At 53.6% G+C, this 14861-nt stretch overlaps 1 protein-coding gene across 1 annotated transcript in view; it reads right to left on the bottom strand.

Moving 5' to 3' along the window:
- Positions 1-10110: 10110 nt before the first annotated feature.
- Positions 10111-14861, bottom strand: part of TRAPPC10 (trafficking protein particle complex subunit 10) — a 59269-nt gene continuing 54518 nt past the window's right edge. Inside the window, exons 20-22 of the mRNA XM_082245825.1 lie at positions 14172-14349; positions 12703-12894; positions 10111-10662 (exon numbers count right to left, since the gene is read on the bottom strand). Coding sequence (XP_082101951.1) covers positions 10424-10662; positions 12703-12894; positions 14172-14349 — 609 coding nt within the window. The 3' untranslated portion in view covers positions 10111-10423. The remainder of the gene's footprint in view (positions 10663-12702; positions 12895-14171; positions 14350-14861) is intronic.

Here is a 14861-nt window from a genome sequence, read left to right as displayed (position 1 = left end):
CGGGGGGGAGGGGGGACGTGCGTAATATTAGGGGACCTATCTGTGAGGAGGAAGGGGTTTGTAGACCAGGAAGCTGGGAGAGAGCCATTGGAGGGTCCCCGATTCTCTGGAATGGTGACCCCCTGAGGGATGATTTGCAGGATTCCAGCTGAGGAACCCCCCTCATATTCTCTGCAATGGTTTGTCCTCTTCCTAAGCCTGGGGGGAAGGTTCAGCTGGGCACACCCTTCCCCCTCTGGCCATCCGATAACGAGGAGGAAGGAGACATCGGCCTCCGAACATCTCCTTCCCTCGGCTCCTCATACTTTCCGGGGGGAAGAGTGATGGAAGGCTCCACCCCTTCCTGCGGCATGGTAAAGTGGGTGGAGCCATGCGACTGTCTTCCTTCTAAGGACCCTCAATGAGGACCAGGTCCTCTCAACAGCAGCCTGCAAAACCTCAGGGCCATAAGAAGGAACCACCGACACCAACACATCCACTTTATACAACTTTGTGGAAGTGTTCACCGACGACCGACGCCTGATGGAGGAAGGCCCAGGAGGCACTGAGCGACCGATTAGAGTGCCTTGACAGGGAAAGGAGGAACCGGACCCCTGATGATGGAAGGCCCAGGAGGCACGGAGCGCCCGGGTAGAGTGCCTTGACAGGGAAAGGAGGAACCGGACCCCTGATGGAGGAAGGCCCAGGAGGCACTGAGCGCCCGATTAGAGTGCCTCAACAGGGAAAGGAGGAACCGGACCCCTGATGATGGAAGGCCCAGGAGGCACTGAGCACCCGATTAGAGCGCCTCAACAGGGAAAGGAGGAACCGGACCCCTGATGATGGAAGGCCCAGGAGGCACTGAGCACCCGATTAGAGTGCCTCAACAGGGAAAGGAGGAACCGGACCCCTGATGGAGGAAGGCCCAGGAGGCACGGAGCCTCAACAGGGAAAGGAGGAACCGGACCCCTGATGATGGAAGGCCCAGGAGGCACTGAGCGCCCGATTAGAGTGCCTCAACAGGGAAAGGAGGAACCGGACCCCTGATGGAGGAAGGCCCAGGAGGCACGGAGCCTCAACAGGGAAAGGAGGAACCGGACCCCTGATGATGGAAGGCCCAGGAGGCACTGAGCACCCGATTAGAGTGCCTCAACAGGGAAAGGAGGAACCGGACCCCTGATGGAGGAAGGCCCAGGAGGCACGGAGCCTCAACAGGGAAAGGAGGAACCGGACCCCTGATGATGGAAGGCCCAGGAGGCACTGAGCACCCGATTAGAGTGCCTCAACAGGGAAAGGAGGAACCGGACCCCTGATGGAGGAAGGCCCAGGAGGCACGGAGCCTCAACAGGGAAAGGAGGAACCGGACCCCTGATGATGGAAGGCCCAGGAGGCACTGAGCACCCGATTAGAGTGCCTCAACAGGGAAAGGAGGAACCGGACCCCTGATGGAGGAAGGCCCAGGAGGCACGGAGCCTCAACAGGGAAAGGAGGAACCGGACCCCTGATGATGGAAGGCCCAGGAGGCACTGAGCACCCGATTAGAGTGCCTCAACAGGGAAAGGAGGAACCGGACCCCTGATGGAGGAAGGCCCAGGAGGCACGGAGCCTCAACAGGGAAAGGAGGAACCGGACCCCTGATGATGGAAGGCCCAGGAGGCACTGAGCACCCGATTAGAGTGCCTCAACAGGGAAAGGAGGAACCGGACCCCTGATGATGGAAGGCCCAGGAGGCACGGAGCGCCCGATTAGAGTGCCTCAACAGGGAAAGGAGGAACCGGACCCCTGATGATGGAAGGCCCAGGAGGCACGGAGCGCCCGATTAGAGTGCCTCAACAGGGAAAGGAGGAACCGGACCCCTGATGGAGGAAGGCCCAGGAGGCACTGAGCGCCCGATTAGAGTGCCTTGACAGGGAAAGGAGGAACCGGACCCCTGATGATGGAAGGCCCAGGAGGCACAGAGCGCCCGATTAGAGAGCCTCAACAGGGAAAGGAGGAACCTGACCCCTGATGATGGAAGGCCCAGGAGGCACTGAGCGCCCGATTAGAGTGCCTTGACAGGGAAAGGAGGAACCGGACCCCTGATGATGGAAGGCCCAGGAGGCACGGAGCGCCCGGGTAGAGTGCCTTGACAGGGAAAGGAGGAACCGGACCCCTGATGGAGGAAGGCCCAGGAGGCACTGAGCGCCCGATTAGAGTGCCTCAACAGGGAAAGGAGGAACCGGACCCCTGATGATGGAAGGCCCAGGAGGCACTGAGCACCCGATTAGAGCGCCTCAACAGGGAAAGGAGGAACCGGACCCCTGATGATGGAAGGCCCAGGAGGCACTGAGCACCCGATTAGAGTGCCTCAACAGGGAAAGGAGGAACCGGACCCCTGATGGAGGAAGGCCCAGGAGGCACGGAGCCTCAACAGGGAAAGGAGGAACCGGACCCCTGATGATGGAAGGCCCAGGAGGCACTGAGCGCCCGATTAGAGTGCCTCAACAGGGAAAGGAGGAACCGGACCCCTGATGGAGGAAGGCCCAGGAGGCACGGAGCCTCAACAGGGAAAGGAGGAACCGGACCCCTGATGATGGAAGGCCCAGGAGGCACTGAGCACCCGATTAGAGTGCCTCAACAGGGAAAGGAGGAACCAGACCCCTGATGGAGGAAGGCCCAGGAGGCACGGAGCCTCAACAGGGAAAGGAGGAACCGGACCCCTGATGATGGAAGGCCCAGGAGGCACTGAGCACCCGATTAGAGTGCCTCAACAGGGAAAGGAGGAACCGGACCCCTGATGGAGGAAGGCCCAGGAGGCACGGAGCCTCAACAGGGAAAGGAGGAACCGGACCCCTGATGATGGAAGGCCCAGGAGGCACTGAGCACCCGATTAGAGTGCCTCAACAGGGAAAGGAGGAACCGGACCCCTGATGGAGGAAGGCCCAGGAGGCACGGAGCCTCAACAGGGAAAGGAGGAACCGGACCCCTGATGATGGAAGGCCCAGGAGGCACTGAGCACCCGATTAGAGTGCCTCAACAGGGAAAGGAGGAACCGGACCCCTGATGGAGGAAGGCCCAGGAGGCACGGAGCCTCAACAGGGAAAGGAGGAACCGGACCCCTGATGATGGAAGGCCCAGGAGGCACTGAGCATCCGATTAGAGTGCCTCAACAGGGAAAGGAGGAACCGGACCCCTGATGGAGGAAGGCCCAGGAGGCACGGAGCCTCAACAGGGAAAGGCGGAACCGGACCCCTGATGATGGAAGGCCCAGGAGGCACTGAGCACCCGATTAGAGTGCCTCAACAGGGAAAGGAGGAACCGGACCCCTGATGATGGAAGGCCCAGGAGGCACGGAGCGCCCGATTAGAGTGCCTCAACAGGGAAAGGAGGAACCGGACCCCTGATGATGGAAGGCCCAGGAGGCACGGAGCGCCCGATTAGAGTGCCTCAACAGGGAAAGGAGGAACCGGACCCCTGATGGAGGAAGGCCCAGGAGGCACTGAGCGCCCGATTAGAGTGCCTTGACAGGGAAAGGAGGAACCGGACCCCTGATGATGGAAGGCCCAGGAGGCACAGAGCGCCCGATTAGAGCGCCTCAACAGGGAAAGGAGGAACCTGACCCCTGATGATGGAAGGCCCAGGAGGCACTGAGCGCCCGATTAGAGTGCCTTGACAGGGAAAGGAGGAACCGGACCCCTGATGGAGGAAGGCCCAGGAGGCACTGAGCGCCCGATTAGAGTGCCTCAACAGGGAAAGGAGGAACCGGACCCCTGATGATGGAAGGCCCAGGAGGCACTGAGCACCCGATTAGAGCGCCTCAACAGGGAAAGGAGGAACTGGACCCCTGATGATGGAAGGCCCAGGAGGCACTGAGCACCCGATTAGAGTGCCTCAACAGGGAAAGGAGGAACCGGACCCCTGATGATGGAAGAGGCCTGAACCACCGTCTGTCCGATCCATCTGGAAATGTCACAGAGGAAGTGGACAATCCTTTCCAAGGCCCATCCATGAGCACAAATAGGGAGTCTGACTTCCTGAAAGACTTCATAGCTGCCAGGTTCACCATAATCACCTGAACCACATCCAGGGAATGCAAAGCAATTTCCTTCAGATGTTTAGGCCTCGGGGCACAGTGAAGACAACACAATGTCTTCATTCAAATGAAAATCAGAGACAACCTTTGGAAGGAATGACGGACAGAGGCGAAGAACGACCTTCTCTGTGAATCAGGAGGTAAGGTGAATGACAGGATAATACCGCCAGTTCTTGCACCCTGTGCACAGAGGTGATTGCCATCAAAAAGGCCACCTACTGGGACAGCGTAAGCAAGGGAATCTTCCGTAGATTCTCAAAGGGAGGCTTCTGGAGGACCGAAAGCACCCAAGGTCCCAAGGCGGCAACATGGACTGCACTGGAGGAACCAAGTGTCGGACACCCATAAGAAAGTTAGGCATCAGGGAGTGTGAGGCCAAAGGTCATTGGAAGACCTCCAAAGCCGACACCCGGCACTTGATGGTGCTCAAGGCCAATTTCTGTTCAACCTCTTATTGAAGGAAGGTCAAGATCCGAGCCACGGAGGAGGAGTGAGGATGAACTTCCACGTACGATGGTAGATCCTCCTAGAAGTAGATTTCCTAGCTTTTACCAGTGTAGGAATCACCGCCTTGGATAAACTTCTATCCTTCAGCACCTGGCATTCAACAGCCAAGTGGTCAAAGCCAGCGACTGTAAAGCAGGATGGGGGATTGGTCCTTGGGACAGAAGATTCTTCCTAAGAGGAAGCCTCCAAGGAACATCGGCGACCAGCTGCACCAGATCGGTGTACCAAGTCTGGCGATGCCCAGGGGTCCACCACTGGTGGAACAGTCCACTTCTTAAAAAAAGACTCCTCATAGGGGCAACTCCAAAAAAAATTGCTTAGAGACCCCAAGGGGACACTTTGGATGTCCCCGCTCTTTAGCAACAATTTTGTGAAAATAGTCGGGGAAAGGAAACACCTTTGCCGCTCTGAAAGACTTGCGAGTGCCAAAGGGAATCTGCGCCTCCGTCACAGCTTCAGCTGCGTCCTCCATCTTGGGGAGATGTGCTCCAAAGACTCCATGAGTCACCATGGGGACCCCACAAAAAGTGTAAAACACTGCAAAGGGAAAACCCCCACCGCACTGGCAGCACCACCCAGTCGCCAGGCACAAGCACTAGGGATGCACCACTCCGACTTTTCTAGTCCTGATACCAATGCCTGGCTTTGTGTATGTGCCGATACCGATCCGGAACTCCTTGTTTTGTTATAACAATTGTGCATTCAAAATCTAAAATATATGTAATCAAACTCAAAATTAAAAAGAATAAAATGTAACCACAAGAAAAAAAAAAATAAAGTGTATTGCTTGAACATATCAAACCGTAAACATAAAAAATATGAAATGCAAAATCCTGCAAACAGGAATTTAAAATGCCACATATGACATGGCAGCTGAACCTGAGAAATATATATATATACACATACAGTAATCGCAATAAGGGTAATTGCCGGGATCTGTGGCTGAGCCCAGGAAGCATGCGGCTGCAGTACAGAGCAAAGCCGCTGCCTCATGTGTACGGCTCCTCCATTCACAGGCGGTGTGCATCTGATATCACTCCACCTGTGAGCCGGACCTATACAGGAAGTAGCGGTTCCTATCCCATACTACTACTACACCAAGTAAGTGATGGCTGAGCCGGTGTAACGTGAGATTTACCTACCCCGTGAGAAAAACCTACCTTCGTCACTTCCGGGCAGGAACAGCTGAGCAGCGCAGCACTGCGCATGCTCAGAGCCCCTGAAACGAATGAAAAAGATAAGGAGCTGACTACTGGGCATGCGCAGTAGTATGACAGTATTAGGGTGTCCGTGAAAAAAAGCTACCCACGCGGCGGTGACATTAAAACAGCTGCCCTACAATATGAATCAACTCCGCTCCTTCCCCTGTCACTTCACTGATGTCGGCGAGTAAATATAAAAGCGGCTGGCGGCTCCGTTATGTATCTTCTCATACACCCGCCGGCGCTTTTATATTTACTATCCGACATCAGTGAAGTGACAGGGGAAGGAGCGGAGATGATTCATATTGTCGGGCAGCTGTTTTCATGTCACCGCCGCGTTACAGACAATGAGGGTGCACCGGAAGTGACGAGGGTAGGTTTTTCTCACGGGTAGGTAATTCTCACGGAACACCGGTGTTCCGTGAAAAAAACATACCCGTGAGAAAACCTACCCTCGTCACTTCCGGTGCACCTACGGATAGGAATGGATTTATCACGGTAGTGTATGTGATGTTACATTTGCCGTCGTTACATTAAAACAACTCCTCTGCAACATGAGTCATCTCCACTCCTATCCCTGTCACTTCCCTGATCTCATCTCCACTCCTATCCCTGTCACTTCCCTGATCTCATCTCCACTCCTATCCCTGTCACTGCCCTGACCTCGGCTAGTAAATATAAAAGCGGATCACGGAGCCGAGATCTCCGTCATTTACATTTCATACACCCGCCGCCGCTTTTATATTTAGTAGCCAACATCTGGGAAGTGACCGGGATAGGAGCGGAGATGAATCATGTTGCAGCCGAACTGTTTTAATGTAACCTCCGCAAGTATAACATTACACACAGTGCCGTGATAATTTCCTACCCTCCGAGCATGCGCACTTGTCAGCTTCACAGCTGTTCAATGATGTATCCGGGGCTCTGAGCATGCGCACTGCTACGCTGTTTCAGACAGGAAGTGATGTGGGTATGGAATTCTAACAAGGTATGGTTTTCTAACGTTACACCGGGACTCAGCAGACACCACGGTAGGTTCATTTTACCGATCCCCGATCCAGCTATTTTGGCAGTATCAATGCCGATATCTGATCCCAATATCGGATCGGGGCATCCCTAACAAGCACCAAGCGATCCTCAGCAGAGGGGGACAGAACCCCGCTGGTTGGGGGGCTGTGGAACCCAGCTTACCTTCGAGAGGTTGAGAAATCCCTGTCTCTGCCCCCTAGGCCCCTCTTATGTGTAAGTCACCCTGTGTCTATTAGGGGCACAGGATGATCGAGAAAATGATGGAGAGCTCCTTGGTGGACACTGAGAATATGGTTTAGATTACTTCAACTGGAGAGTAATATTTATCAACCATATGCCTGAAGGAATATATGAAGACTCTGGGAATCTAGGCCTAGCTGCCTATTATCAATAGGGGGCTGTTCCACACAGTCAGACTCATAGCAGATGCTAATATCAGTTCACTCACCTGTCTTCCACACATTAATGATTGTGCTGATTAACTCACCTATTGTCTACTGTGGGGATGTGTTTACACTTATAATAATGTGTATTGTGCTTTGTGAGCTCGATGACATCAAGTCTGCTAGTTCATTAACTCACTGTCATCTATTAGTTGCTAGTGGAAAAGTAGAATTCTGTTTGTGTTAGTTGTTCCTTTGATATGTTAATTATATTTCTGTACCTAAATTCATCTGCATAAGATAATGTAATCAGGCACCCGACCTGGTGGGGTAATCTGATCAGGAGGGGGGTGTCGTCCTGTGTGGTATAGATTGTGTGTGAGTCTGTTCAATACAGGTTCCAGATCTATACAAGGTAAGTTCCGGATAGTTTTGTATATATGGGGGGGGGGGGGCATTAAAATATTTGATATCTATGTTCAGACTGGGGGGGAAGCGGTATTCGGACGGAAGCCCACAAGCACAGTGTGGGTCGCGGTTCCATTACACCCACCAGACTCACCACCCAGCAGAAAACAGGCACCTGCAGCCCCCAGGATAATCTGCACTCCACATGTGGCTCTCAGGAAGTGAAAAGATCCACGAGTCAGCACCAGGGGATAAGGAGGGGCTCCCACCGCCAAAATTGCCACCCACAGGGCTCCACTGTCATGGCCGCCGCTATTTTCAATGGCAAACTGGCCCTCGGATTACACAAACATGGCCGCTGTGCATAGAAACACAGAGGCTAAAGCAAAATGGCAAACCCCCATGTGGCATCACGGGGCCTTCAGGGACCCAGGAGAAATACCTAGGCCTCAAGGACAGGCCCAGGCAGGAGGAGCCCCTACCAACTACAACCCCCCCTCCCACACACAGCCGATTATCCGTTTGCCGGCGGCGCACCTCCCCGGTCCCGCAGGAGGTGGGCCAGACCACCCACACAGTCCCAGCATATGGGGGGGTAGGATGGTGTACAGAAGAAAGGGAGGGGAACCCAGGTGTACAACTGTCCCAAGGAGGGGCCCACGTCCACCCCAAAACACTCAATGGGAAGAGGGGAGACAGCTACTCACCATGCCAGGAACCAGGTGGGCACCGCTCCAGACAGAACCTCCTCGACCATCAAATTGTGGGGGCTGTCGGCCAGGAGGAATGCTGAGACTCGGGCTGAGACCTGCTCATATGGGACCTTGCGAGACATTTAACTCGCAGGCTAGCCCCTGTCCAGTGAGGTTATGTCACGGCCGACCTACCGTGGAGCTGAGGTCTGCGTGCGCACGCTGGCCAGACTGGGGTGACCACTGGATCTAGATTATCCAGCTCGTCGCCCAGTCCGGCAGTTGATTGTAGAGCTTACAGGAAAAATCCAAGAGAAAAAATTCTATCTAAAAAGAAAATAAATTGCCAGGACCAAAGATCCCAGCAAGGACCGAGGTCCTTACTCCTGACTAGGCAGAAAAAGTGCCCATAGCAGAGAGAGGGAGCATCCTTCTTGGGACTTCCCATAGGCGTAGCCAGACTTTTTCCTGCCTAGTGTCCTACTCCTGTAGGGGGCAGTATAACCCAATAGTTATGAAGATCAGGAGCTGTGTCCGTCAATGAACAAAAGAGAAAGCATTTTATTGATTTGAGTGAAGCTGTAGAGCGCTTGGCTCCTGGACATCAGATTCAGGGACCTCCAGCAGATAGAAGATGATCCTGTAATCCCGGAAATGTCTGGAACTTCAATAGGCCACCATACAGGAAGTGCGCTGCGCACACAGAGAACCTTCCCCCAGTAAACACGCGGCACACAGACAGTAAAGACACAAAGCATGGTGGTAAAACATTTATTTCGGGGTACTCTGAATACTAGCGTCCACTTTCTCTTCAAGGTACAGTATACCAAAAAATAAATAGTGCTGTCACCTTAAAACCCCATCATATGGCAACGGCGCCTGGCCCGCTGAGAACCTGACCCCTCCCCCCTCCGATCTGTCTGATTTATAGAGGAGACCGGTCTGTAGAAGAGATTGCCGTCCTCGTAGAACCGCGGCGCCATCTCTCAGAAGGACCCGAAGACTCGAGAACTGCACTCGTATAGCAGCAAGGAAACCTCCAGAGAGGTGAGCAGAGTAGTGTGTACAGTGCCCGGGGACCGATCCAACCAGATACCAGCACCGCTCTGCATAGAACCCGCAAGGATAGGAGACCACGCATGGAGCAGATACCTCCAACATCATTAAAATCATTCTTAAGGACAACTCCACCAACTGAAGCAAAACCCCCCCACCTGGCTCCTGACATCTGTAGAAGGACCGCATCCCTATGCGCCGAGACCTCATAGACTCGGCTCTACTACAGTGTTAAAGAAGAAGGGGGCGGGGAGGTAACTTAGAGGCGTTGTCCTTCATAGAGAACCTCTTGACAGCCCACCACCCCATATTCCCCCTAATGCTTCTTATGTCTGTTAGATCCCTGGGTCTAATTCCTGTATACAGTCCCTTATAGAGCTTACACGTTACAGGCCTCCTCCCCTCCCCCTAAGTGCTGAGGCCAGGTGATTGGCTGAAATCCTGGGGAGGAGTGGAGATCACATGGCTCCCCCGTACTTCGAGTGTTTCCAAGCTCAGCATTGATGGGTATCATTGGGTCGGGGCTGAGCTTTCAATGTGCCCTGATTGGTTGAAATGACAGATTCTCGGTGCAGAGAATGAGATGGACCAGGCCTGGCTTCAGCCTAAGGCTAGGTAGGTGTCTGACCAATCACAGACCTCAGAACTGTCACTCAGCTAGGTGTGGAGAAACTTCCTGAGATGCAGACGACACTGACCGTGGCGATGTACAATCTGACATATGACGTGCAGTCCTGTATGACCCCGGTGGAGTATTGTGTGCGGTCAGCCTGTACCCCCTCTCTGCTCAGCGTCGTCCTCGCTCATCGGTGACACCACCATGTGACACCCTAAACCCGGCCATCACCAGAGGGCTGACAGAAGGAAGGGACCCAGCAGATAAGAACATGCAAGAGATGGACCTCCGCGGATTACAGCGGCCAGAGAGGCGGGGATTGTCAATGTCTGGCGGGAATATTGCACTATAGGAACAGCTTCTGCTGTCATTCTCAGGAGATTCCATCATGTCCAACCTTAGTCCAGACCCCACACCCAATATATACATAATACATGTTTGGCTCCTCCCACCCCCTTCCGCTACAGCAGGGCGCTGTGTCATGTGACATTGACCTCCAGCACGTGGTCGTCCATACTGGGAATAACCAGAATCTGCTGCCCCATGCTGCTGTTGCTGATCTGCCCAGCGTGGAATGGTTGTAGGCGGGGCATGAGAAGTCCTTTCTGTTCTGATGAGGGGCCAAGGGGCCCCGGAGAGAGAGATGTGCTGGGAGGCCGGCCACTAGGGGCCTCGCAGGGGTCTTCCACCGACACGGAGTCATTCTCCATCCAGCTATCTGCAGAAACAGAAGATCAGAAGGCAAATTACCCACGCGGCTCTTCTCCATCATGGTGGAAGAAAGTGATTAAACGTGTCAAATATCAAGAAGGTAGAAAAAGATAAACATCCCCAATCAATAAATATCCATAATCAATAAATATCCCTAATCAATAAATATCCCCTATCCGCAAATATATCCCTGCTCTTCATAAATACCCCTAATCAATTAATATCCCATCAGTAAATATCTCATCAATAAATAGCCATTATATTCGGAAATATCCCTGATCAATAAATATCCTTAATTGGGGATACTTCATAAAATATCCCTGCTCTTAATAAATAACTCATCAATAAATATCCCTTATATTTGTAAATATCCTTGACCAATAAATACCCTCAATTAAGTATCCCCAATCAATAAATATCCCAAATCAAATATCCCATCAATAAAAGCTCTGAAAACCTCCAAGTGTCACCAACCAGTTCTTGAGTCTCTCTAAGAAGTCTACCATATGGAATGCTCCACCCCCACATGGAAGGCTCCACCTCCTGCTTACTATCTAGCACCTCCTCTGAGCCGTATAATGGTGGGTAGGGCTGGCGGATATCTACGTGCCCACTATTATACGGCACGTAGATATCTGCCAGCCCCTAGCCCCACCCACCATAATATGGAACGTAGATATCCACCAGCCCCACCCACCACTATAAGGAACGTAGATATCCACCAGCCCCACCCACCACTACAGGGAACGTAGATATCCACCAGCTCCGCCTACCACTACAGGGAACGTAGATATCCACCAGCTCCGCCTACCACTATAGGGAACGTAGATATCCACCAGCCCCACCCACCACTATAGGGAACGTAGATATCCACCAGCCCCACCCACCATAATAGGGAACGTAGATATCCACCAGCCCCACCCACCATAATAGGGAACGTAGATATCCACCAGCCCTGCCTACCACTACAGGGAACGTAGATATCCACCAGCTCCGCCTACCACTATAGGGAACGTAGATATCCACCAGCTCCGCCTACCACTATAGGGAACGTAGATATCCACCAGCTCCGCCTACCACTATAGGGAACGTAGATATCCACCAGCCCCGCCCACCATAATAGGGAACGTAGATATGCACCAGCCCCACCCACCATAATAGGGAACGTAGATATCCACCAGCCCCACCCACCATAATAGGGAACGTAGATATCCACCAGCCCCACCCACCACTATAGGGAACGTAGATATCCACCAGCTCCGCCTACCACTACAGGGAACGTAGATATCCACCAGCTCCGCCTACCACTACAGGGAACGTAGATATCCACCAGCTCCGCCTACCACTATAGGGAACGTAGATATCCACCAGCTGCGCCTACCACTACAGGGAACGTAGATATCCACCAGCTCCGCCTACCACTACAGGGAACGTAGATATCCACCAGCCCCACCCACTACTATAGGGAACGTAGATATCCACCAGCCCCACCCACCACTATAAGGAACGTAGATATCCACCAGCCCCACCCACCACTATAAGGAACGTAGATATCCACCAGCTCCGCCTACCACTATAAGGAACGTAGATATCCACCAGCCCCACCCACCACTATAGGGAACGTAGATATCCACCAGCCCCACCCACCACTACAGGGAACGTAGATATCCACAAGCTCCGCCTACCACTATAGGGAACGTAGATATCCACCAGCCCCGCCCACCATAATAGGGAACATAGATATTCCTCTAGCCCCGCCCACCATTAGACTCAAAGATGATATTTGACACCATGTAGATATCTGCTGGCACTGTTCACCATTTGCCACACGGCGTAGATATTTGCCGGTTCCTCGGCCTGTAGAATCTTCCGGCCCTTTCCACCATTAGACACCGTATCTGCCCACACCTCCACCCTCAGACTGGGCTGAACATCTTCCAGCACTATCCATGTCACCTACAGACAGTGTTTTCCCACACACAGGACTCATCTTAACACCACAAACACCGGGCTCACTTCTCATTGGTTGGCAGAGGTAAGTACTCACCAGAGTCCAGTTGCTGAGAGTGCGCGTGATGCGGAAGGTATCGGAAAAGCTGTACATCGGGGTACGGTAAGTGTCCGGCGAACAGCGGCATAACTTCCATCCGCACGGTGTGGCAGGCTCCTCGTCTGACCGGCATCATCACCACACCAGAGCTCCGCCCACACACCGCCCAGTTACTTCCTCCATCCACCACTGAAAACACAAAGTGTAAGCCATCAGTCACAGCTCTGTCCCGCCCTCGAGATCCCACAGCCCCCACAGATCTCACATCCACCTGTCTCCGCCCCCACAGATCTCACATCCACCTGTCTCCGCCCCCACAGATCTCACATCCACCTGTCTCCGCCCCCACAGATCTCAAAGCCATCTGTTCCCACCCCGACAGATCTCAAAGCCATCTGTTCCCACCCCCACAAATCTCAAAGCCATCTGTTCCCACCCCCACAGATTTCAAAGCCACCTGTTCCCGCCCCCACAGATTTCAAAGCCACCTGTTCCTGCCCCCACAGATTTCAAAGCCACCTGTTCCTGCCCCCACAGATTTCAAAGCCACCTGTTCCCGCCCCCACAGATTTCAAAGCCACCTGTTCCCGCCCCCACGGATTTCAAAGCCACCTGTTCCCGCCCCCACAGATTTCAAAGCCACCTGTTCCCGCCCCCACAGATTTCAAAGCCACCTGTTCCCGCCCCCACAGATTTCAAAGCCACCTGTTCCCGCCCCCACAGATTTCAAAGCCACCTGTTCCCGCCCCCACAGATTTCAAAGCCACCTGTTCCCGCCCCCACAGATTTCAAAGCCACCTGTTCCCGCCCCCACAGATTTCAAAGCCACCTGTTCCCGCCCCCACAGATCTCAAAGCCACCTGTTCCCGCCCCCACAGATCTCAAAGCCACCTGTTCCCCCCCCCCCACAGATCTCAAAGCCACCTGTTCCCGCCCCACAGATCTCAAAGCCACCTGTTCCCGCCCCCACAGATCTCAAAGCCACCTGTTCCCAACCCCCACAGATCTCAAAGCCATCTGTTCCCACCCCCCACAGATCTCAAAGCCACCTGTTCCCACCCCCCACAGATCTCAAAGCCACCTGTTCCCACCCCCACAGATCTCAAAGCCACCTGTTCCCGCCCCCACAGATCTCAAAGCCACTTGTTCCCGCCCACACAGATCTCAAAGCCACCTGTTCCCACCCCCCACAGATCTCAAAGCCACCTGTTCCCACCCCCCACAGATCTCAAAGCCACCTGTTCCCGCCCACACAGATCTCAAAGCCACCTGTTCCCACCCCCCACAGATCTCAAAGCCACCTGTTCCCACCCCCCACAGATGTCACAGCCATCGGTCCCCCCCCCCCCCCAAATCTCTCAGCCATCGGTCCCTGCCCCTCCCCCAGATCTCTGAGCCATCAGTCCCTGCCCCCAAGATCTTACAGCCATACTCCCCACCCCCAGGCTCCAGGTAGATCTCCTTACCCTGGTAGAAGAGCTGCGTGCTGCTGTACCCCTCACAGTCTATCAGAGTCTCCTCCTTGTCACCCTCCAGATGGTCACACAGACGAGTGATACAAACTTCCAGCGAGCACAGGGAACCCATCTTACAAAAGTCGGAATCTGCAGCCGGAGAGATTTCAGCACGCACCGTGTACAGCGTCTAGGGAAAGGAGGACATTGAGGTTACACCTGTCCATTAGGCGGGGGTGGGGGTCACTTAGAATTTTAAAGCAGATGTAGAAACGGAGGAATTATGAAAACTGGGATTTTAGCCATTTTTTGGTGTTCACCGAGGGAAAAAACTCAGACTGTCGGATTATACCGCTGCCTATATGAAGATTTGGACACCAACAAAGAATTGTAATGTTGTAACCCTTACTAACCCAAGCATGACAATTACTTACCAATCCAAGCGTGACAATCCCTTACCAACCCAAGCGTGACAATTCCTTACCAAACCAAGCGTGACAATCCCTTACTAACCCAAGCGTGACAATTCCTTACCAAACCAAGCGTGACAATCCCTTACCAACCCAAGCGTGACAATCCCTTACCAACCCAAGCGTGACAATCCCTTACCAACCCAAGCGTGACAATCCCTTACCAACCCAAGCGTGACAATCCCTTACCAACCCAAGCGTGACAATCCCTTACCAACCCAAGCGTGACAAT

This window comes from Pelophylax lessonae (assembly GCF_965119305.1).
Source record: "Pelophylax lessonae genome assembly, chromosome: 2".
Lineage (NCBI taxonomy): Eukaryota > Metazoa > Chordata > Amphibia > Anura > Ranidae > Pelophylax > Pelophylax lessonae.
Note: the sequence above shows the minus strand (reverse complement) of the source record. Positions and strands in the feature narration are given on the sequence as shown.